General features: G+C 41.7%; 2 protein-coding genes across 5 annotated transcripts in view; one reads left to right on the top strand and one right to left on the bottom strand.

Moving 5' to 3' along the window:
- Positions 1-2,740, top strand: part of GPLD1 (glycosylphosphatidylinositol specific phospholipase D1) — a 38,394-nt gene extending 35,654 nt beyond the window's left edge. For all 3 annotated transcript variants that reach the window (XM_063130448.1, XM_063130446.1, XM_063130445.1), the window contains 2 exons: positions 546-596; positions 1,389-2,740. In XM_063130448.1, coding sequence (XP_062986518.1) covers positions 546-596; positions 1,389-1,466 — 129 coding nt within the window. In that variant the 3' untranslated portion in view covers positions 1,467-2,740. The remainder of the gene's footprint in view (positions 1-545; positions 597-1,388) is intronic.
- Positions 498-16,244, bottom strand: MRS2 (magnesium transporter MRS2). Of its 2 annotated transcripts, none has more exons than XM_063130451.1 (10): positions 16,196-16,244; positions 14,839-14,875; positions 14,376-14,484; positions 13,245-13,418; positions 11,511-11,641; positions 10,157-10,273; positions 9,607-9,759; positions 6,724-6,841; positions 5,006-5,119; positions 498-4,036 (listed from the first exon to the last, which is right to left on the bottom strand). In XM_063130451.1, exons 3-10 carry the CDS (start codon positions 14,379-14,381, stop codon positions 3,926-3,928), a joined length of 924 nt encoding a protein of 307 aa, XP_062986521.1. In that variant the 5' UTR covers positions 14,382-14,484; positions 14,839-14,875; positions 16,196-16,244; the 3' UTR covers positions 498-3,925. The 2 variants fall into 2 exon arrangements, with proteins under 2 accessions (XP_062986521.1, XP_062986520.1); XM_063130450.1 differs by lacking the exon at positions 16,196-16,244 and adding an exon at positions 16,096-16,130 and having other exon boundaries at positions 14,376-14,488.
- Positions 16,245-24,749: the final 8,505 nt, after the last annotated feature.

Genomic DNA, 24,749 nt, shown 5'->3' with positions numbered 1-24,749 from the left:
TCATTATTTTCAATACTACTTCTCTTAAGTATGACTGATTTCAACCCACTATTTCCACAAACGTCATTTTAGAAATGTGTGGCCCATTCTGTTGAATTCAGTCTGATTGGGGCTGTATAAGCATATTTAGGACCAGGGTGGGCATATTCAAAGGACTTGTAAAGAATGTCCAGTTGACTGCAGAGCTGAGGAGTTTCCTTCCTGCACTATCGCATGGATTATGTGCAATCTTCCGTTTTATAACATGGAAAAGCTTTGCTCATTCATTTAAATAATTTGGAGAGGGTTTGCTCACCAGGCATCTTTCTGCAGTGCACCTATTCTCTGGTTGTAGCACATGGTGGTCAGGATTGCCCTGGTTAATTTATTTCAGGGGAAGCATGATGTGGCCCTGCCCATGAGTTGTGTTAGATGATCTTTAATCTCCCCTTTCCCCACAATCAGTGGTGAAGGAAAAACAAGCAGACTTTTTTTAAAAAAAAACATTTATCAACACGTTTGAACATTCCCAGTGCATAATTGGGCTTTTTTTATTATTATTGCAGGAAAAATCAAGATTTGGGAGTGCTGTGATTACAGTACAATCTGGACAAAAGGTAATTAAACAATCATTGCTAGTTTTGACGGTGTTCAGATGACACACTAAGCCATGGTGGTTAAGCATTTTGAGCTGAACTTTATGGCTTAGCGTGTCGTGTGAACCATTCCTAAGCAGGGTAGCTACCTAACCAAGTTTTAAACAGACTAACCATTTGTTACAAAAGGTTTAGTGGCCTAACCATGGCTTAGCATGTTGTCTGAACAAGACCATTGTCAGGTAAGAAAAATGTCGGACCAGCGGTTGAATAATTTGCTGCTTACTTTAACATCATCCCTAGGCATCTTATAATATTGAAGGAAATTGCCAAATGTGTTAGCTGCAAAAGGCTATTCCTTGTCTACGTTTTTCAGCCACAGAACCTTAGGGAAGTAACTGACCCTTTCTACATAGTCCCATAGATTAACCCATGAATTGCATTTGCTTTGGTGAAGGTGCACTTACTCTCTTGGCTGAAGGAAGAATGGGGACAGCAACATCACCTAACTTTCCCAGGCCTAATGCCAGTTGCACACAGGGTAGCTAGTCAATGTAAGGTCACAACAACACATTATAGCTGGCACATTGTGACTACAGCTGTAAACTGCAACCCTGTGCCTTCAGCTTTCCTCTTAACCATAATGCAAAAAGGCATGGTCTAACTTCACGTTGAGAATTCCTCTTCCCATACTCCCATTTCATTGGCTCCCTGGAAACAAAATCATCAGGCCAATAATGTTATTGCAATCCCTCCCCACACACAAATGCGGCTGGATTCTGCAGTATTAATGGCTGTTTTCTTTCTTTGCAGAATGAAGTAATAGTAGCTGCTGAGAGAAGTTCAGTAAAAGCACGGCTTAGTGGAAGGATTTTTCTCTACACCTTTTAATTGCCACACTTCCTCATTGGGTCTCTTTTCAGCAAGAAACTATAACATATACTCTGTTGAACTGACATGTGAACAACACTGACCTTTTTAATTAATGAGAGCTGAGATCCACCTCTTAAATTAGTGTTGCCCTGTTTATATTTCCATTCTAAAGGCAATAATGAACAAAAGTTAGAACTTCATTTTGTGGCTTTTCACCATTCGCTGTTTCAACTGCTGCATGAAAACCCGCATCACATATACAGCCGTATTTTTTGCAATATACTGTACAATTTAGTGCATTGGAGAAGACCAAATGAATCCAGAACTTGTGGAGTTACACAAAAAACAGTTTGGCATAAATGACACACATTCCCCCCTCCCCTTCTGCAATTAATATTGGCCATGATTCAAAAATAACCAATCCTTCAACCAGTGCTTAGTGAGATGGTTTCATTTCAAGTTAGACCAAACTCATTTACAGATGTCTGAAAAGAAGTGGGATGGCATCACACCCTAGTTTGGGCACTGTCTTTCCCTCGGTTATGAAATGGGTCCAAGTACTACCATTAATATGCCGGTAAAGGCAGTCCTTGAGCATCCCTGTTATCTGCGCACCATGGGGTTGAGGGAGTATTTAACATGTTCTCCCCAAAGCTGAACAGGCAGTTGATGCTGCTGTTTCCTAATGTACAGGGATTTTTAAAGCCACTAAATGCAGGCCGTGGTATTTCCTATTCTATAAGCTATCTGACAGTAACAAGGGAATTACCTGTATTAAAATACTTTCAAAACACTTAATGTATGGAACTGCACATCAGGTATTTGTTAAATTCAACAAGATTTGGAAGTTGACTCCAAGAATATTAGCTATTTAGAGAATTCCTGCGTTTCTACAACTATTTACATAGCTTCTGTAGCTCAGCGATAGGGCACAGGCTTTTCGTATCAAAGGTCCTAATTTTAATTCCCGGTATTTCTAATTAAAGGGATCAGGCAAAAAGATCTTTCTGCTGGAAACCCTTGAAAGATGCTGCCAGCCATTACAGATAATACCAGGCTGGATGAACAAATAGTCTGATGTGGTATAATACAGCTTTCTATGTTTCTATTCAATTGCAATCTCAATTTCCTCTACACGTCAAAAGTTGTTCAGATTTTCTGTTATTTAGGTTAATTATTGATGTACTACAATGTGCTATCTCTAAAATTCCAAGACAATGTCTGAATCATTACCTCATCCCATGTTTAATGCAAGTAATAAAAGCTGACATTCCTGTTTGTGTAGCATTTTACAGCCATTCTGAACTATGCCATTGCTCTAAGTATTATCAGTAGATTACAGGGTAGCTAACTATACAACAGATGGAAGTTTGAAGCTTTTTTCTTACACCCCTCTACAGAAGCGTACCCATGGAGCGCTGTCAAATGGCCAAAATCCATTCAACGAGTGGGGACTTAATCCAACCCTCTGCTACAGGGGATGAATGTAATTTTGACATTCTTTTACGGGGATCAACATATATTGCTCTGGCAGACCTGTTCAACACTTCAACACACCTCTACAAGCGTAGCAGCAGTAACTTCATTGGGGCATCAGTGGCTCTGCTCAGTGTTTGAATGATAGGAGGGATGATTTCCTTCTGGGTTCTAGATCTTAATAATTACAAATACAGTCAAAAGTATTACAGTAGAGGGAACATTCTTTTGGTTTAAAGCATCATTATCCATTGAAATTAAGCCTACAAAGTGTAGTAGCTTACATATACAGGCAATAGTTTATCTACTTGGCTGTAACAAAACAGTTACAGTACTTCTAACCTCTATTCCCCTCAACAAGGTGGAGGCATTTTTAGTCTCAAATTCCAGCAAGATATTACTTATGTCAGAGAAAATGCAACCTTCGAACGTGTCAAAAGGAGGAATATGCTGATAATTTAGTGAGCTGTTTAAGCCTGTTCCGTTAGAATTCAAGTTGGTTGTTCGATTTTCCAGACAGAATTTTCCAGACATGGAGGATAATACTGCCTATTTTTAAGTAAGGGAAGCACACTGCTTACAGTCCATTTTCCCCTATATTAAACTATGCCCATGAAGCAATAGTAGTCAAACTGTTAAGTCACAATGTAAGCAATAGTTCTGGACTAGACTTTGCTTCCATGAAGGGCAGCCCTTAGGTTTTTACCATTCATAAGGGTTACACCAAAACAAAACTTCCACAGGCGGCATCACTTGGAACACAGACTTAAAAGTAGACTATGTGGTTCATGAGTGCTGGAGATTTTCTGCTTTAGTTTGCAAAATTTTGCTAGGTAGGTTCTCTTCTCCTTTCCAAACTTGCAGATTTTCGTGGTTTCAGGTGCACGTCTTTGGCATATATTAAAATCAAATGATAAAAACAGCTACTTTTTTTTAATAGAAAGAAACACAAGGTGACCGTTTAAAGTTCAGTTGTGCAGGAAAAAACAGAAGAGCCCTGATCATTGGTTAGTCACTGTGCTTCTGCTTGACCCAAGGGGCTCTGTTTTGAAGTCACTTTTAAATTCCACTTTCCCACTAGGTGGCGGAGTTCTTTTCAGTAAGGCAGGAATCTAGGGGGGGGGAAACAATGGCATTATCACAAAAGAACACTGGTTGCACTTGTGTGACATAGGTCTCATCTACACCAAGCACGTTGTTGCACTATGAAAGTGGTATATAAAAGGCATGAACAGGATATAACCAAGCAGGATATAGCGGTATGAAAGCGGTATATGGTATATGTCAATGGGTCCCAACAGCTGTAGTACACTTATACTGTTCATAGTACACTTCAATACTGCTATAAAGCAGTAGTGTGGCTCCTGCCTTTTATATACCGCTTTCATAGTGCAATATCCTGCTTGGTGTAGATTAGGCCATAGAGGGCCCCAGTGCATCTCTACAGGCTATTGAAGTTTTCCTCAACTTTGTGCCCTCCAGATATGTCAGATGCCAGCAAGCCAATGGAGTTCAGGAATCCGAATGAAGTTTGTAGATCAACATCATCCAGAATTTAAGCTAAGGTTGGAGCAGAGATTAGGGTATGCAGAAGAACCTGGCAAACAGTTGAGAATAATAGATGCTCCAGGGATATTTAAGAGTGAAGTATCTTCATGGGTGGGGTCTCCCCCTCAAAAGCTATTAAGGGGTAGGGACTGCATCCAATCTTTCACCAAGGCAGGACAACTCCCTTCCTTTGGTTTTTAAGTGATGCATTTTACTACAACCAAAGTACTGGTTTCAACTCAAGAGCCACTGGTCCTTCAGCTTGGACTTAAGATGTTCAAAAGGTGACATACTTTACAGATGCTCCCCAACACGACCTACATAATAAAGCTGCTGCATCTCATGTAAAACAGGCAATATATTAATGCTTATAGCCATGCTCTCCCTATTTATTTCATGCCTTTTCTTAGCATTGTTTACACTGGTATGCCTCAGGTTGTTTCTATACAAACGTGCACAGGAAGATTCTGAGAAGTAGGATGGATATGAAGCAGGCAGGAGCTGAATGTTAATTTTAGCCAGGTCATACTCACTGGTGGGGGTGTTGAAGGTTCTAGATGTCGTCCAAGGAATGAAAGTAGACGCCGCCAAATTAATCCACTGCCTAGGAACATAATTCCTGTCACCAGCCAAAATATTCTGCGGTCCTAGCCAGGTAAGGAGACAAAATGAATGATTCAGACCTTTTCTTCAAAGGTATTCCCTCTCCACTTACTTCATTTCTTTGAAAAGCAACGTATTCCTCAAGGTGAGCTTTTTTCAACTGAGGGCAACTGGAAAGACACTTTAAAGCACTAAGAACTAGATTTACTAACAGCTGTTATCAAGGGAGTAAGAATTATATGCATGCTTTGGTTTCCCTTTTCTCCTCATTCCCAAGGGAATGGGCATTTTCCAATCTTAGTTGATCCTTGAGCCTAGCATGGATTTGACCAACGCCGCTGATCTCTAAAGTTGAAACAACAGGTTTTGTTGCAAGACTTCAGCTGAGGATTGTATAGAACTGCACTACACAGTCATGAAATACAGCATAAAAAGGTGATGTAGTTTGTAAGCCTGGGAGAAAGATTTAACACTGTTTCCTAAAGATAGAGAGCTCATCTACACCAAGCAGGATATTCCACTATGAAAGTGGTATCTAAAAGGCAGGAGCCACATTACTGCTTTATAACAGTATTGAAGTGCACTGACAACTGCTAGGGCCCATTGACACATACCATATACCACGTTCATAGCGTTATATCCTGCTTGGTGTAGATGTGTCTTGGGCCCCAACAGTTGTCAGTACACTTTAGTACCACTATAAATCAGTAGTATAGATCCTACAGTGCACTTAAATACCACTATAAATCAGTAGTGTGGCTCCTGGCTTTTATACACCGCTTTCATAGTGGAATATCCTCCTTGGTGTAGATGAGCCCAGAGTCCTCTATTGAAAACACTGACATTTTGGCACACTATAATCCTACAAACTGGAGGCCCCCCTCTCTCTTTTCCTGCTTGACATGATAGTTGAGAAGCCACATTGACAGAACAAACAGTACATCTGATGTGATTCATACATACAGGCCGTTGCTAGACGAGGGTTTAGCCCGGTGCAAAGCCCGGGCTCCCTGCTGTGCGTGCAGATCCCGGGGTCAGGCCGGGCTAAACCCTCCCTTGACCCGGGATAACTGGATCCACTTGTGGCCTGGTTTTTCCTCAGCCCAGGGCTGCGGAAGGTCTAGCTAGTTCCGTGGCTTTTCCCGGCTGCTCGCTTACTTGCGAGTAGCTGGGAGAAGCCGCGACTGGGCACAGCCATAGGAACGCTGTGCCCATCGGGCTGGGGGGGGGAAGATCATAGACGGGGGGCGGAGGGGGCATCGGACATGGCGAGCGGGGGGGTGGACATGGCAAGCAAGCGAGGGGGGCGGGCGAGTGAGCGGACGGGCGAGCGAGGGGGCAAACGGGGATGGCATCAGACATTGTGGGGGGGAAATTGGGGGCAGGGGGGAACCCTTTTTTAAAAAATAATAATACCTACCTTTGCGTTGGTGCGCTCCTGCGCACATGGCCCTTTAATTAAAAAAAAATGGAGGACGCAATGGGGCTTTCCCTTACCCTGTCACGTGTTACATCTAGCTAGGGGCGACGGCCCGCGCTAGCTGCAGCGCGGCGGCGCCCTACTCACCAGATTATCAGGTCTAGCAAAGCCCACAGATGTGTTTGCTCTCGTTAGTTATAACAAGCCTTTTCCAGAGCGGCGCCTCACCTCTTCAAATGATGATTCCAAATTCATGCCAAAAGCTACTCCAATCAATCCAAAGAGTGAGAGTGAGAAAGTACCCATGGTCAACTGCAAGTTCAGCCTCATCATCACATTACGGTGGCTAAAGAAGAGAAATATTTAATCATGTCAAAGTGAAAGGTTACTTGCCAGTTAATACCTGTTTCACTGAGCAGAGCATCTTTCGAGAGTACCTACCCTTCTCCTTACCCTAGAACTCACAGACATGACTGGAAATCCAGATTAGAACAGGATTCTGTTTAAATATACTAGTGGTCCTGAAAGACATCCCTTTAATGGTTTAGTCCAGCCTTCCCCAGCTGGTGTCCTCCAGTTGTTTTGGACTACAACTCCCATCAGCCACCATGGCCAACTGAGGAAGGACTCGATGGCCTTATAGGCCCCCTTCCAACTCTACTATTCTATTCTATAATTTAGTCACTCCAGACACCTGTGCTCCTCTAGATATTGTTGGACTCCCAATTCCCATCAGCCCCACATCCAGAGGGCCACATGTTCTCCAGCCCTGTTCCAGAGCAACAAACCCTTGAGATTACGTATGAGGAATTGTCTATGTCTTGATTTACAGAGATGGAATTTGTTCAATTCATTTCTCAGTAGCAGAGCTTTTCTACAATAGCAGAGCTTCCTAGAGGCCTCCTACATCAGAACATATTTTTCTTTGAACGAACTGTACTTTAATGATCACATTACACAAGGTAACAACTTACAAACCTAATAAATAAAAGTGAAACATTTTTAATTTTCTACTTGTTTAAGATAGCATTTAGGACAGGAAGATTCATGACCTATATATATATGTATGTATATATATTTAGAGAGAGAGACTGGGTTTAGACAACACGATAACCAACAGGTTTAAATAGTTGACAGTTAGTTATTTAACCCACTTTGTGTGGCAGGAGTTTTTTTAACCAACGATTGGTTATTTGCCAAAATAACCAATGCAAATGACCAACACTGTGCAGAGTTAGCTATTTAAAGCACCGTTGGTTATTGTGTTGTGTGGTGGGCACAGTTGGTTATTTTGTCATCCACCGTTGGTTATTTGTGCTGGCCACTGAGTTGGAAGGCAAGGGTGATCAAAGCAGCAGCTGCTGCTCTAGTCCAGCTGGTGGGATAGTTTTTCAGCAACAATGGCTGATGGGATACTAGCAGGAGAACTGAGAGGGGGAGAGAAGGCAGGGGATTAGTGAGTCATCTCAGCATGGACTAACAGTCAACGCTGATCCAAATCATGGTTATTATCATGTCGTTTGGGGAGTTGATTATTACACAACTGTTGCCTATCGTGTTGTCTGAACACAGCCATAGGCTTAATTAGTTCCTGAAGTTTGAAATCAAACATTGTATGATAGATTATTGAAGGCATCTGACACTTTATCTTTGCAGAAAAATGCCTATCTGGAAACAATCTCTTTGGATCCAAGTGACATAGAGTTGGAGCAACAGAGAATCCCATTTCTCTGTTTCAAGAGGCTACAATGCTTTAAAACACTGATGGACATGAAGGAAAACTATTTTGTGAAAAGGGTCTTCCAAACATGGTACATTGTCCAACCAATACAGAGTAATTGTGCTATTTCACAGGGGCGAGAGTTAGCTGATTGTGTCAAAAAACAATTATTAGGAGGTAGGTGATGCCATAGCCTCTATCAACAGAGTCAAGTTCATATGAGCAAAAATGTAAGAACAGGTTGTCCTTAACCTAGATGAAGAAATACAATACACTTCACTATTGTTGTACAACAGTTTCCATTTGGAGTCAACCTATGGTTTGTTTTAATGTGACAGTCCCCGTGGATAAATTAAGCCACAGTGGGCTGTTGCGTAATATGAACTAGGTTATTATCAAGCTGGGATCTGAAGAAACATCTGTTTTTTAGGCCAAAGGGGGTGTCTGCTTTTGTTTTGAAAAAACTAGGTTTTGCATCTGGACATAAAGAACGTAAGAAGAGCTATGCTGGATCAGACAAAAGGTCCATCTAGTCCAGCACTCTGTTCACATAGCAGCCAGCCAGCCATCGGCCAGGGATGAACAAGCAGGACATGGTGCAACAACACCCTCCCAGCCATATTCTCCAGCAACTGGTGTATATAGGTTTACTGCCTCTGATACTGGATAGAGCAGTTTCTGCTCTGCAAAGGTCACAATCTCTCTGCCACTGAATTCCTTTGGTAAGTACTGACAGAGTAACAGTAAAAGTTCATGGATTTAATTAGGGATTTGCATTTATTTAGCTTCTAAAATGTATACATGTCAAACTAATTTACTGTTACCTTGTAACAATACTTACAAAAGGAGTAGAGAATCAGAAAACGTTGGGGAGTGTAATGCAGGAGCATTACGGCACTTTAGGTATTCAGCTCTTCAGTTAAGACTGTTCTCTGACTTCCTGATTCTCTCTGAAATAACTTCCTTCTAGAGGAGAAAAAGAGTCTTTACACTATATTTGTATGCACAGTTAGCACTTAACTGCAGTTTAAAACAAGATTGCTTTCACTGTTGACAGAGGGTTACCAGCGCACCAGTAAAGAAATACTGCCTTTTCCCCAGAAGATTACTTTAGTTCATCAAGCTCAAACCTAGGAGATCACAAGCCATTTACAATGTTCAATAAAATTGACAGTTATTCTGGTTTAAACGCATTGCCACATGAATTTTAGCACCGATAATGGAATGCCTGGATGGCACAGAATGCAGTTTATTGTAATAAGGCTTTTGCATGAATAAAATGCAATTCATTCATTCCAACTGAATGGAGCTCCATAAACAGAAACAATAGTGAACCTAAGTTTCAAGTACTTTCCGAAGTTTTAGAAAATAGTACGTTAAGTATAGCCAACCTGTCTAAGTTGATAAAGATGATACTTTCGGAATCATCAATCAATACTCGAAGTTCACGAGTTTCATTAATAAGATCTTCGGCCTGCCTGTAGTAGTTCTCCAACAGCAGCTCCATCTCCTCTGCATGGTCAATTCCAGAGAGACTCTCCTCACTGTAAACAATAGTAACTTTTTTTCTAATTAAAATGCCAGAAAACTGAAGTTGCAATCCTCTTTAGACAAGTTAGTTCCTCTCATCTCTCACTAGGAGGTTAACTGAAATAGTTGCCACACGCCCCCATGATGAGAGGGCAACCCAAGCTGCTGATAAAACAACGTTCCAAATGCTTTTTCAACGTGAGATCAGCACTGTTTTCGTTGGTATGGCTCTGCTACCTACCAACATTCCTCACGGTTAGTCCTCCACTGCACAAACAAGATGCTCTGGAAAATTAAACAATTTACACAAATGTAGACAATGCTGCTTCCACCCACATAATTTTGTGAAATTTGAACTATCAAATACAAGCTCCCTGAATCTTCCCACCATAAGTATGCCAACATACTTACAATACTTGTGGGTCTGTCCATTTAGTTAGACACAGCTCTTCTATTACTTCTTCCTCATCTAGGATTTCCAATACTGTCTCTTTGAAAACTTTAAGATCTGTTTCTAATTCTGACAAACTAAGGAAAGGAGAGCAGGAATAATAAAGACAACATCCACACAAAAACAACACATTTTACAATTGGTGTTTTATTTGGAGTCTTGTTTGAACATTTTAGCTTGCTTTGTTAGAGTGCTTGCTCTGTCAAAGACCAGTGAATGAATGCAGTCACTCTTGAAGCCTCTCCCTAGTTAAGCAACAACTACTGGGGTTCAGACATGATAACCCACACCCAAGGGTTGAGTATAGGTTTTGGTTGAACCATGAGTTGTTGCTGAAAGAGATTCTTGGATTCCCGACCTCGGATCCAAGAATCCCAAACATCCTATGGTCCTTCAGACGCTGTCTAGGGGCCATAGGATTAATCCCTTAATATGCTTTATGTATTTTATGAACGTTGATGATGCAAGCTACTTTGCAAATGAGTCCAGTGGAAAACTACTACATGAATATTCTAATAAATTAAGATTAAGTATAAAATCTGATATTTCTACTATTCAAAGGTAGACTAGGGGGATGTCTAAACGCTTGGAAAGCCCTGGGGAGGGTGTGCAGTGGCGAGGTGTCAATTTTACAATGCAGCAGCAATCGTGCACCCACCCCAGGGCTTTCTGCCGAAGCTGCAGAGAAAAAAGGTTAAGGACTTAACCCAACTTCTTCCCTCTGGAGTGAGGCAAGGACATACAAGATGACATCAAGCCAGCCCCTAAGCCTTGCTCTGGAGTCGCAGCTGAAGTGTGGCTGGGCAGGTGGTGACCCTATTGGTTGCTGTTTGCCCAGGCAGAGGACAGGGGACGTGACTGGCACCAGAAATGCCACTCTTTCCCTGCAGCGTCAAGATTAGCCGCTCCCACCCACCCCCACAGCAGCGAAAGTGTAGCGTTTGGGATCATCACGGCAGCAACACGCCACCGTAAAGACAGTCTCTAGGTAAAGTTTCACTTTATTTTAGGTAGCATTTTTTTCTCTCTGTTTCACCTCCTCAACCATCACATGAAGGAGTAATTTCCAGTGGGCTGGCTGCACCAGACTGTGGCTGTAGCAAAAAGAAGATTACAGTTCCCCTTCTACAGGTGGGAGAACTGGGGTTGAACAAGCCCATTCTGGATTTGGGATTTGAACCTATAGTGCCTACATCCCAGGCCATTTCTTTATACAGTGTGCTGCAGTGCAAGGTTCAACTGTTACATAGCTTGAGACTCTTAAGAAATGTATAACTAGGTAATTCAAAAGAAGGGTAAGGGAGGCTTTCTTACCTCTTTCCATTTTGCAATAAGATGTGGACTTTGCTCCTATCCACAGACAAAAGCTTAGGGTCCACTAAAGCATCCAGCGTCTCAAGAATCTGAGGTTGCAGATTGTTAAGTCTGCCATGTAGGTAGCTGATCTAGATAACAACATGATCCTTCATAAGAATTAAAACAATCTTTTTTAGAATGCCTTGGGTCACTGAACCCTCTTACTGAACAAAGCAGTCAACAGTCACATGCTCCTGAAATTCCTGAAGCTGATGAGCATCCCCCAGCATAATTGGTAATCCAGAAACACATATATCATATATATTGGGCAAAAGGCGGGACACAAATATTATAATAATAATAATAATAATAATAATAACAACAGCAGCAGCAGCATTATTAAAGACAGCAGGATGCAAGTCAGCTTGAATACATATTTCTGCTTCTATTATTTAACAAAATTGCCTAGCTCTATCCCTGAACGGAGAGGCTTGGTCGTTGGAGGGATGTTGATAGGTAATGCATGGCATTTGGACATTGTGTCCTCTGTTTGATGGGTGCCTGGGGAGCCCAAATATCCAATAAGACGGAAGTGGGAACTCTTCCTCATGATAGTAATAGTCTACAGCAGATCGATATTTCTTTCTTTTAAATCTGCCAGAGTTCAGAGCGACCCATCGGGCTGCTAAGCGGGAGGGGAGGACAGGAGAGCCTGTGCTTGGCTAGCTTATATGCAGACCATATTCCCATTCAGTTTGTTTTTGTAAGGCCACTATTATATGAACTGTATGTGCATTCTGCTTATATCTGCAGTAGCAATTGTTTCAGACATACACAAGTTGCTACACTGTAATGACCGAAGGATTTTAATTCTTTTTTGATGGTCTAAATCAGCCTCATGCCCTTTTTCTTTTCACCCTCTGTGCAGAGATTTACTTCCTCTGTCTTATTCCTTCTGCTTGTGCTATCCTTTATTCTAAGGAAGCAAGATCAGGGAATCAGCTCAGAAGCACCGTACTCATCTAGGAAACAAGCTAATGAAGTGAGCCCTTTGCACCCTCTTTGTGAAAGCGTCCTTAAAAACTGGGAGGTAGGCAGAAGCCCTTAAAGCTTTATGGCCAAAGAACTTGCCTTGCCTTGAAGATGCGCCCAGGGCAGGCAGAAGGATCTCTTGGGAGATTTCTGGGTGGCTTAACAATACTGATAACAAAATGCCTTCCCCCCCTCCTAAATCAGACTGCTGAGCTAAAGAAAACCTGGGGTGTGGGGGAACAACAGTAGATTTGTGTGTAAGCTTCAGTTCTGGTAAGGAAAATTAATTCCTGGGCTCAGTAAGTGCTCAGGGGCACCTGGTTCCCAAATTCTAGCTCCGCCTTCCAAGCCACTATTTTATACCTGGCCCTGCTCGATGGAACTCGAGGTTTGAGTGAAAGAAAAAGTCGATCCTGCAAAGCTGAAGTCTGCCCATCCCTGGTTTAGGCCATGCTTAGGATGCTCAACAACCACCTGCTAAAGCAACTCCTTCTCCTAGGTTGTTATTTGGGTAAGTGGGAAGGATTGGGAGCCTAAAAGCAGATGCTGGTGCTCCTTGGCCGATTTTTGCTAAGGGATCACTAGATCATTCAACTAGACCGTGATTGCTTTAATAAAATTGCTTCCATTTGTTTAATCACAATTCTAGTTTCTACCAGTTTTCCTCAGCACATGTTCGTAACAAACTATTACTCTCAGTACAGCAAAAAGCAGGCTTACCCAGTACTGAAGTATTGCTTCAATAGCTCTAAATTCAAAAGGTAAAGAATACGTGACAAGTTGACCTTCTCCAGCTAGCTGAGGTGCCAGTTCGTGGATCAGCCAATTTTCCAAGTTTAAATTGCGATAGTCTAGGATTAGAAGATACTCTGGCGTTACCACAGCCTTCAAAAACTAGAAGAAGCAGAAAATAAAATTAGTCAGGTATTTCATGAGAGCTCACTGCTATTTAAAGCTTTGTTGGTTGGGGCACCAGTTCTGTGGAACACTCCACTCCCCCCGGCCCCCATCAGCCCTAAACCTATCCTTCAGCTTGCGCTGTCGTCAGGTTAAAACCTTTTTAGGCACTGACAGTGCAATCCTATACATGTCTACAAGAAGTAAGCATGGCTGAATTCAATAGGATTTATTCCCAAACTGAACTCCATGGGACTTATTTCCCAGTAAATGTGCATAGGATAACACTATCAATGCAGCAATATGTGGTTTTTTAAAATTTGACTTGCAGCCAATAAAATGAATTCATAACTTGATTTTTAGTCTGGATTATGTATCCTTCTAATAATCCGTCTGGATTATGTATCCTTTATTCCACCAGCTCTTTCTTTAACAAAGAATAACTCTCTCTCTCTCTCTCTATATATATATATATATATATATATATATATATGAGTGAGAGAGAGAGAATTTAATATAAGATTCCAAGAGATAGTCACCTGAGGTTTATTAAAACACTGAAACTGCCCCATTTGCCTGGCACTTTATCCATTCCTTCAGTCAATTTATGAAGCAATGCATTTTCAACAAACAAACAGGAAACTCTTCCATGGAAAAATCTCCATATAACTTTGCCTTACAAAATGTTTTCTGCTCCACCTCATTCAACCATCCCTGATGAGTATTTCAGCTGAACTCACACAAGTAATATAAACAAGTTCCTCTTGTGAGAGATTTCTGCAACTTAAATGGCTCTAGCTGGTACAACGGTGGTACAAACCCTTTTCTTCGGAGTAGTGTACGTGCTGCTTCATACCCAGCTATTTTCCGACACAGAAGTGATATGCATGTAGGAAAAGCAATGTGCAGTATCATATGTAAAGAACCCATACATAAACAGAGACTCCCACTTACCTCCATTCTTATGATAATCCTGTTGTTCCTGGGTGCTACGCTTACTTGATGCTGAAATCGTAGATCTCGTGCTTGAAGACTTAGTTCTTGGTATAGTTCTGTTTTCTTTCTTTCTGCCAAAAAGAGGTTTTAAAATGACGTGAAACAAACACAGACCACATTGAACAAGCAGACTGATTTTCAAAGTCATCACTCCAACTATCACAAGACACAGAAAAAGGAATAGACTCTTCATAGTCTGAGAGCACATGATGCAAATGCTTTGCTAAAACTAAGCAGGTTTACCAATACCTGGATGGGAGACTTCCAAGGAATCCTGTATAATGCCTTGAATTCATTATTTTTTTGTAGATTAGTACCCAACAACTAAATTGCAAGCAATGGTGCTCCTGCACCACCACGTCTATAGAATGTCACCTTTTTGTTGAGTTCAAAAGTAACAATAGCTTAGAGTTCAACCTACCATAAGAGCTTACATTGCCGTCTTTATCAAATTTCATCTAAAAAGTAGAAAAGAAAGATGGTATTGGAGGTTTGATTTTATAAGACAAAAGCACATTATAAACAGACTTGAAGAATGTACTAAGGTAGTTATATCATGTAGCTTTCTGTTAAATTTCTAGAGGTAGCATTTTGGTGCCATGCAGATAAATATCCAGTTTAATTAATACCTCAGTTATAGTATCCTAGATATATGTAATACTTTCATTCCACGGCACAAATTAATTCTTAAATATTCAGAAAAGTTGACGTCATTCAGAGATAGAGGAATGCTGATCAAAGATTTTACTTTTGAAATCCACAACTCAATACATGTTCTTCTGTAAGGCACACTATCCTCTACCATGCATGAGGAGAGGCAGATGTGGACGGTATTATATTATGAACTAAAAACAGTCAACACAAACTAACAAATAGATCAGTTAATAAAACAATAGCAAAACAGGTAAGCAGTGGCAGACTGGCAGTGGTGTTAATAAACGAAATATAGCCAAATTGCTATATCTCTGTGACAGTCCTTTCAATGCAATCCTATGATTATTCAGAAATCCCACTATATTCGGTGAGGTTTATTCCCCAGTAAATTTAGGATTGCAGCCCCACTCTGATCAGATTTGTTGCTTTATGTCCACTTTTCCTCTTCTCTCCAACATCTTGTCTATACAGGATGAATTGTTTCATCTCTCTCATCTTTATTTTAATGGACTGTTGTTTTACTGTATTTTTGTTGTTATTTTCTCTTATATTTGTACACTGTCCTGGAATCCACTTTTAGGAGTAAAGGGAGGTATAGAAAATTTAAAAATAACTAAATTTAAAATAAGTAATAATGAACATACGCGTTCTCCTCTCCCCACCCCATCTTCTTCTTCTCCCCGAGGTCCCTCCTTAGTAGCTTTTCCTTCCCCTCTGTTCCTAACCAATTTCTCCCTCCCTCTTAGGCATGGTGGGACACCTGCAAAGGCCCCACATCTTAGTAGGGGCCTACTGACAAAAGTACCTGAAGTTCTTTAACCTTTTCACTCTTGCAATCTGGTTGTTTAACTTCCTCTCACTCTGGCTCAGACAACAATTGTGGTGGTGGTGAGGAGCAGTACATGCCACTGCCTACTTGCTCACTGCATCACTGTCCATGAAGCAAGCAAGTAGTAGCAATGATAAAAAAGAGGATGAGGATAAATAGCAGCTGGTGACAATGGCAGTGAGAAAGTAGACTCACTAAGGGAGGCGGCCCATTGAGGTTTCTTGCCCAAGGACCTTCCAAACCCTGCTTCTATGCTCCTCCTCTTACTCTTCCAATAGGATGACTAAGGACTTACCACTGAAAACACTGGGGCCACACTGGCTAAAGTGGCTTGAGACGCCTCTGTAGTCAAGCATCTAGAAAGGTTGTCTACGTGACAATAAAGAGAAAAAAGTTGTAACTGTTGTAAATAGTTTATTTGCAGATCTGAATTATCAATAAGGATGTGAAAGTTTATTCAGTAACCAGTGCCAGATAAAAAACATCATAAACCAGTTAATCTATTCATTTTTGCCACGATTAACAATATGCATAGTGTCTGTAAGTCCTCCACTAATGAATAATTTTACAAATGCCAGATTAGACTAGGTCTTCACCAGCAAATAAACTATGCTGGCTATTTCTAGCATTTGCCTCAAGGGAGCAGGGTGAGACAGGAAACACTTGCATAAATTACTGTCCCTCTCCTCCAAATTATTTTATTTTTCAACTTGCTCACAGTCCATATGATTTGCTGACTCAGGATGGGGCAAACCAACTACTTATAACAGTGCAACAACAGTTGCAAACCCTGAGGTTAAGTTAGAGCTGAAGGAAGGGAAGGTTAGCGCGTGGAAGGATAGAGTTAACAACTAATCAAAATAAGATTCCCACAACTACTTTAATGTTTTTTCTTTTTTTAAGGAGTTGGGAGATCTAGCAACTTATTTTCTGAGGACATCTGAAAACTCTACTTATAGAAGCACGCATAGATTAAGACACGCAAAAAATTATGCCAAATATCTCAAATCACAAAGTTAAGCTAGTTGTCAGAATGTCAGTTCAGCATTAGGGAGCAATATTCAACAACAGAAGTTAGTTCTAATGATATCCCAGCATCAACATTTCTAAGTGAGCAGTGGAATGTGGAGGCAAAAACAAACAATAGTGCAAGCCACAGCACTTACATACACTTATATGGGAGTAAGACCCATTGAATTAAATCGGGCTTACTTCTGAGTAGATATGTATACAATTACAGTGTTAACCATGTAAGTGTTTCGAGTGAGCCCTGGCCTTTAAAGGTACTCCCCATGATCACCACTCCCTTAAATTAGCAAAGTAGCTGCACGTCTACCTGGGATCAGAGCCAATATAAATCAGCAGCTTACCGCAACGGCAAGTTTTACAGTTACATTGTGTATTCAGGAAAGGCCAAGTAGCACTTTTAGTTTGCAATTCTATACATAGTTACTTAGGAGTAAGCTCAACACAGCGGGACTTGCGCATAGATCGAACCTACATCTTATAAAGATGCAGAACATTTTCATCCTGGGCAACTTCACGACGCGAGCTTGTTCACCTATTATTTACGGTGGTGTAGCGCGTAAAGACTTCGGCTTGCTAAACGCGAGGAGCGCTGGCGCTCCTCGCGTTTAGCAAGCCGAAGTCTTTACGCGCTACACCACCGTAAATAATAGGTGAACAAGCTATTGGGAGTAAGTCCCAGTGAAACTAGGGGGACTTACTTCTGAGGAAGTGTAGACAGGAGCGGGCTGCGAAGCCTGAACATCCCCAGAAGAGGCCAGGAACGGAAGAAAACTCGCGTCCGCGCAAGGCCCGAGCAGCGCCCGGCTTCCTTGCACCCAGCAAGCTCAGTCCGCCCAGTCTCTGCAGCCGGCATTTCGTGGGCACGCGGGCAGCCGCTGTCCCGCCGGCCGCAGCCTCCAGGAAGCGCCAGGAGCGCTCTCCTTGGAGCAGGCGGCGCGAGTGACGGCTGCAGCACCCCCCCGTGCCAAATACGCACAGTAAGCCCGGCCGCAGCCTCCACACCCGCGCGCACTCCATCGGGAACAGCGCCTTGCCGGGGACGCCCGAGCGCGGCGCACGTCTAAGGCGCCCCGCTTCCGGCGCTGACACGCGGGGCAGGGGCGGAGCTGCGCCCGGGCTTCTGCTCTCCAGGCCAAGCCTTGCTGCGACAGTGAACGGCTGAGGCCGGACTCATTGGTAACGCCGAGGGAAGCGGCGGAAAGGCGGAGCACAGGCAACCAGAACCTCAGGAGGCGAGAACGGGACTTCCGTCCTAGTCAGGCAAAATAAGCGCGGCTGTTGCGGTCAGAGCGGAAACACCCAAGAAGCGTGTGGAACCTTAAAGACCAACAAATTCATTATCTTCGCAGAAACTTTACTGGGCGAAAGCCTGCTGTTTTGCTGCAGCACAGACTAAATAGCTAGGTCGCTGGGAGATGTTCCATAAGTGCTCTCTATAATTTTTACTTTGAACAATTACTAGTTCTTTGCTTTCTTCTAAGTTTGCTGCTGGAGGAAGTGATGATAGTGAAACTAGCAAACACTGATGAAATTTCGCATTCACAGCACAATCCTATGCATATTTCACCAAAACCTTTACTACAGCTCTCCACTGGTGCCCTGACACACTGGCGTTTCTACATGAGGCTTTTATCCTCGACCTGTGTAGGGCTTCTGCTTCTGGATTCTTTGTGGAATTAAGATCAGCTCCTTTACAAGGGATTTCCCCCCAGGTTTTCTTTCTCTACGTTTCATTATACAGCCACTAGATGGTGGTGTGGTATATTGTAATTGCACAATTACACTAGGCTTTATCCCACCATTCACAAATACCAGAATTTGCACTAAAATGGTTGCAAAGCACAGGAGAGGCCCGGAGGATGGCAACATTGTGTAAAAGACCTGCAAACTACTGTAAGTGAGGAATCATGAGTGCATAATTAAGGCCTCATGTGAAAAGCTCTACCTGAAAGCAGTGCTCATAAGAAAACCCTTGTGCAGAAAGTCTCTGACAAATCTCCCCCCACTCCTTGCAAATTTCTTCACCACCTTTGCTCTCCACTCCCTCTCCAAGAGATCATAGAATAGCAGAGTTGGAAGGGGCCTACAAGGCCATCGAGTCCAACCCCCTGCTCAATGCAGGAATCCACCCTAAAGCCTACCTGACAGATGGTTGTCCAGCTGCCTCTTGAATGCCTCTAGTGTGGGAGAGATCCTCATGTACTCCTGGTTTACACTTAATGACAATCCTGAGTATGAGTTGTCATTGAATTGTGGGTTGTTGTTACATGCAAATTATGCACTATGGTTTAAAGATGGGGTGTTAACCATGAACAACATAGAGTTCACAACCCAACAATAAAACATGGGTTTTCTTCAATCCATAGTTAAACCACAGTGCAGGGTTCACACATAATGACAACTCCTGATTCAACAATAACCCATGATTCAATGACAACTCATACTCAAGGCTGTCATTACGTGTGAACCAGGCCATAGAGTTCACTCTTTTCTACCACCGAACCAAGGAAAACAAGTCAATTTGTTCGCCCCACTTTTTTTTCTTTTTCAAGAGACATAACATTCAGTGGCTCCTAGAGGTGATTGAGTATGATTAGCCCTCATTGGGCTGTTTTGTGGTTGTTATTGTTGTTCCCCCCCCCCCTTAAGTTTTTAAAAAACCATTTTGTACTTCTGCATACCTTGAGGTTCACTTGAGCATGATGATACTTCCCTTTTGTTTATCAGTAGTCGATTTGGTTCCAATTTGGTCAGTACTCAGGCACTTTAGTTTGCTATTAGACGCAGTGATGATACTGAAGTCAGTAAACCCTGCTGAAATTTCAGATTCAATGCACAATCCTATGCATGTTTACTCAGAAGTAAGTCCTAATGTGTTCAGTAGTGCTTACTCCCTAATAGGTGTGCTGGGATTGCAGCTTTATTGCATATAACAGCCTTCCTCTTCCATTTTAGAGTGCAATTCAAAACTCCCTTCAGGTCAATCAGCTCTTGATTTAGTTTTGTGTGCTTGCAGCAGGTGGCAGTATATAAAATTATAAAACTACATTTGAGACTTTTGGATGCCAAGGATACAGCTTCAAACAAAAGACATCAATAAGAGGCTGAGCAGAAAAGCACAACTAGCTGCTGTCTTCCAGGCCTTGATCCTGCAAATACTCTGGTGCCTATTACTTTTGAGCATAAATCAATAGGACTGTAGATTAAGTATTTTCTTGTTTTTATCTAAATGATAAAAAATAAGGTATTTTCCCCTATCAGGTCTAACAGCAGCTGGGAAATTTTCATCCCACGGACCTGCTTCCCTCGGATTATCCCCGTGGCGCTAAGCTTTCACGGTTGTTGTTTTTGCTACTGGGCAACAGTGATCCTTTGCATACCAGGAAGTGAGTTTAAGGGGGGGAATGTAAAAAATCATAAAAAATCAACGGATGACCCAATTCAATTCAAATTTGGTATGCTTAAAGCTCTCCCTAATATCTATTACTGTACCAATTTTTGGTGTCTTTATCTTTAAAGCTTATGCAGATGTCAGCATTTCTTTAAAATCCTGCTCCTGTGCCCCAGCAGCAGCTCGGAAGATACGCTCAAAATATAGGGGCTAAATACGGCAAATCTTTTTGCTTTATTGCACAATTAAGGCAGGATGCATGGGAGTACTTCACAATCAAAGCAGATTATAAGGTGGAAAACTTCTGAGTCCTTTGCATGCAATTCGCAGTGATTGCACAGTATAATGCTGGTGTGATAAAGCTCTTAGACTGGTGTGGGGAACGGGCTAAGAAAACTCTGGGAGCTCCATTATGGTTTTTTGTTTTTAATATGTTCGGTCCTGATAAGTATCGCCTTGCTGGGAAAACAGATTTACTTAGGTCAAAGAGATGGGATAGATGAGAATTTAGCTGACTGGCTAGACATACAGCCTAGCATGTGTTGAGGTCAGAACAGTGGAAAGATAATTTATGGTCAGGCCTTCCAGTCTACAACTCAAAATGGTAGAGAATGCGGCCAGAGGGAGATTTTTCCTGAGGAAATCTGGTCTAAGCAGGGATAGAAATTCTATCTATGAACAACCAATCAATGCACAGTAACAGACAGTGGGAATTATCCATCAAGGCATTGTGCCTCCACTGATTCTGTTCCTCAAGTGAGAACTGCAACAGAGATTTAGCGCTTCCTGGAGCAACTGGAAACAAGCAGAAACACTCATTTCTGGTATGGGACAGGTCAGCGGAGCTTACATAAGAGAGTTCCATTGACCTGTCCTAATCCAGAAAGAGCATTTCTGTTCGTTTCAGGGCTTACTATAGGAAGCATTAATTTTCAGTTACGCAAGCAGTGGGTCACACTTGTGTAATGGAATTGGCTGGAGGGGCCGCTTATGGAATGGCCCTCTTGGATACTGCCCAGTAAGTGTGATAAGGTGTTGATTAATCTATAGAGAGGAAATTAAAGCAGTTCTAAATGCAGTGACTTGGGGCATTATAACAAGTAAAACAACTGGGGTAAGAACAATAGCTGCAGTGGCAGGTTGAAAGGTTGACAATCCTTTATGAAGCATTTTGATGGCATTACAGAATGTTACTGTAATAAAACATAATACAGATGTGTTATATAATCATGATATAACACAATTATGTAATAACATAGTAAAGTGATCTAAGAAGGCATATTAAATGGTCAAGATGAGACTAGTTACTATTATTCTCATGTTATAGATTGGGAACTAAACTAAAAATTAATTATTTGTCCATCACTGAACAGGGATTGAACTAAGGAATTGTAGTCCATACTAAAAATGGGTGTCTTAGATATGCCCTTTAATCTATTCTAGAAAAAGGCCCATCAAGTTTGATGGCTGACAGAGGAGGTAGGGATGGAGAGTTCTAGTCTGTTCCCCAAATCTATTCCCGTATTTTTCATCCCTCATTTTCCACTATCCCATTCTTCACTGAAGCCATTGCTTCAGACTAAGCAGCAAGTTGCTGGTCATGCCTGCTTTCCAAAACTGCCCTGGCCTCTGATATCCCAAATGCAACCATAGAACCAAACCACTTTACTGTGTAGTATTCAGTAGGAATTCAGTTTTAGATCAGGGCTGGGAATGGGAATGTCTGGCCATCCAGATGTTGGGACTGCAGCTCCCATAATCTCTCACCACTGGCTATGCTGGGTAGGGTTGAGGCCCAGTATTGGGCAAAAGGTGGGATACAAATGTAATAATAATAATAATAGGGTTGATGGGAGTTATAGTCCAACAACATCTGGAGGGCCGCATATTCGCCACCCATTTTAGATAGATGGAACTATTTCACACCCTCCCAAAAGTGGAAGGACTGTGTATGTATGTGGGTGCATGTTAACAAATATTTGTCTCAAATCAGGTTAAATGTTTTCTGTATTATTAGGCAGAGGGAAGGGGGATATTGTTTCCTTCTCAATGTACAGTAATTTTATTTCTGTGACAAAGGCTGTTGCTCTTCACATTGATCTTCTGAAATATATCTCAGGAGATTGGCCTTCACTTAAAAATAAAACAACAGCCTATTGCTAATTAACAGAGTTAGTAGGGGGTGTGGCTAAATGCTAACTTCTTCTGTATTTAACAATTTAAAAACGCTGGTATGGCTTTAAAGTGTTAATTGCCTTGAAATTTTATGAGCCCCTGAAATAGCTGTGGCACAGGTTTGAAAATGTACAAACACCATCAGTATTTCATTTGTTCCAATTAGCATTAGTGAAGCTGAAGCACCCAGTAATGAGTAATTCGAACTGTCACTGAAGACAGTCCAATTATTCTAGAATTATTGCAGGGCATAAACCAAATGCCATTGTTTTGTTTGTTCTTAGACGCACAGTGATGATTGCTGTAATTCTAATTTAAATCATGACTGGACAGTCTATTTCACAGAAAGCACATAACCCTTCTATTGGAAGCTTTTAATTAACACCTTATTTCAGTGATGTTTGTTTAATTGCATTATTATGTGTAAAATCTGATTTGGCATAAATGGAGGACAATTTATCAAATTCCTCCATATGCAGTGAAATGTAATTGTTTTGCAAAAGTTTACTTCAAGACTGAATTTGGCTCATTTACATTCTAGATGTCTCCCATAAGGCACTGGGAAACTTCCTGTATAGTCAGTCCACCACAACCTTGTCAAGAAGAGCCACTGTAGTACAATTGTTTAAACATTACTACACAGGTTACTGAGAAGTTCTTGCTGATGGCACACTGCATACAGAAGTAGTAATACTAAAATATTCCTTATCATGTCCATATGCCTGCCATTCCCAGCACTGGCAGTGGTGCTCACGTACAGATCAAAATGCAATCCCAAATGGTTCTGTGTATGAAGCTAGAGTAAGGGTTTCCCTACCAATCTTCAGATTCTACTGGCAGAAATAACTCTGGAGTAGATCTAGCGAGTGCCCACTTAGCTAAGTCAACATTTATTGCCTACCAGAACATATTGTATGTGCAACAATTTCCAGAATTGTAATTAAAGAACACCAACAAGAAGTACGGTCTAAAACCCTAGTTGGAGTGCTGGAATTTGGAGCGCTGCTCTGATTCCATAAACTGCTATGGTGAAGTAGCTCACAGAATCAACTTCCAGGTCCCAACCTTGGACCACTAGCCCCTGCACCATTGGTAAAGTCTAACTGAAGGCCAAGCAGTCTGTACAGTAGCAGCCATGGCCATTTATGATCCCATATCTTCTCTTTTCTCTATGAGCTCCATCACACCAGCGATTTAGTGCACTCTCACCATGCCTGGTGTGCAAATTTGCAGCATGGTACTCAGATGATGCTGTGCCTGTCCTGCTGACACTTCACCTCTTCCCCAGCCTTTTCCATCTTTTCCTAGAATGCCTAAAGTCTGGATTATTTTCCCTAAATGTGTTTTCCTTTGTTGGGGGCGTGTGCTGTGACGGGATCCTTGCTGTTGGCTTGAATGGATTGCATCAGGTCCTGGCAGGGAAAAGCAATTTCTCCCATCAGCGGGCTCCAAGTCTCAATATAAAACCCAAACCTGGCATCCCAGGCTCGAAAACAGTTTTTTTTAAAATTGTACAATGCTTGAAACTCTGCAGAGACAAGATTGTACTCCTTCGATGCCCCCAAAGAACCAGACTAAAGGATCATTCCATTTTTGTCGGGCGGAAAGGTGGTCTGGTTGAAGTACTCATCTGACAGGATCTGTCTTGTTAAAGGGGGGAGGAGCAATCAATGAACTGGAAGGAGAAAGAGAAGGGGTGGAGTGGAAAAGCAAACAAGCGAAAGAGCATCGGAGGTAAAAAAAAAAAACACGGAGAAAAAGCAGGAGAAAAATATGTGTGATGTAGCCCTGTTTGGCAGAACTCTGCCATTCAAAAGACATCAGATGGGGGAAAAGCAGAGCATGAACAGAATTAGCACATTTCTCCTTAAGGGGTATTTTAATGGCTTTTCATTGCTCAGCAATGTAGTTTTAAAAAAACAGTGGTGTAGATGACATCTTTGTCCACCACCTGTCAGAGTGCCAACTACAAAGATTGGGCTGCCTGTCCAATTGGCTTTATTTTATTATTTAATAGATTTATATACTGCCTACCATATTTGAAAATCTCTCTCAGCAGTTTATAAGAAAATTTAAATATATTGAAATACATTGTGATATATATAAAAATACAGTTAAATACACAATAATTGGTAAAAGTTTCATATAAAACATCAAATAAAAAACAAAGATAGCACCATAATTACAAACAAACTGGGCAGCACAATCACTTAGGCAAGGCTTGGATAAAGAAATTGGTCTTTAATTGGTGCCT

The sequence above is a fragment of the Elgaria multicarinata genome, chromosome 7 (genome assembly GCF_023053635.1).
Source record: "Elgaria multicarinata webbii isolate HBS135686 ecotype San Diego chromosome 7, rElgMul1.1.pri, whole genome shotgun sequence".
NCBI lineage: Eukaryota > Metazoa > Chordata > Lepidosauria > Squamata > Anguidae > Elgaria > Elgaria multicarinata.
Note: the sequence above shows the minus strand (reverse complement) of the source record. Positions and strands in the feature narration are given on the sequence as shown.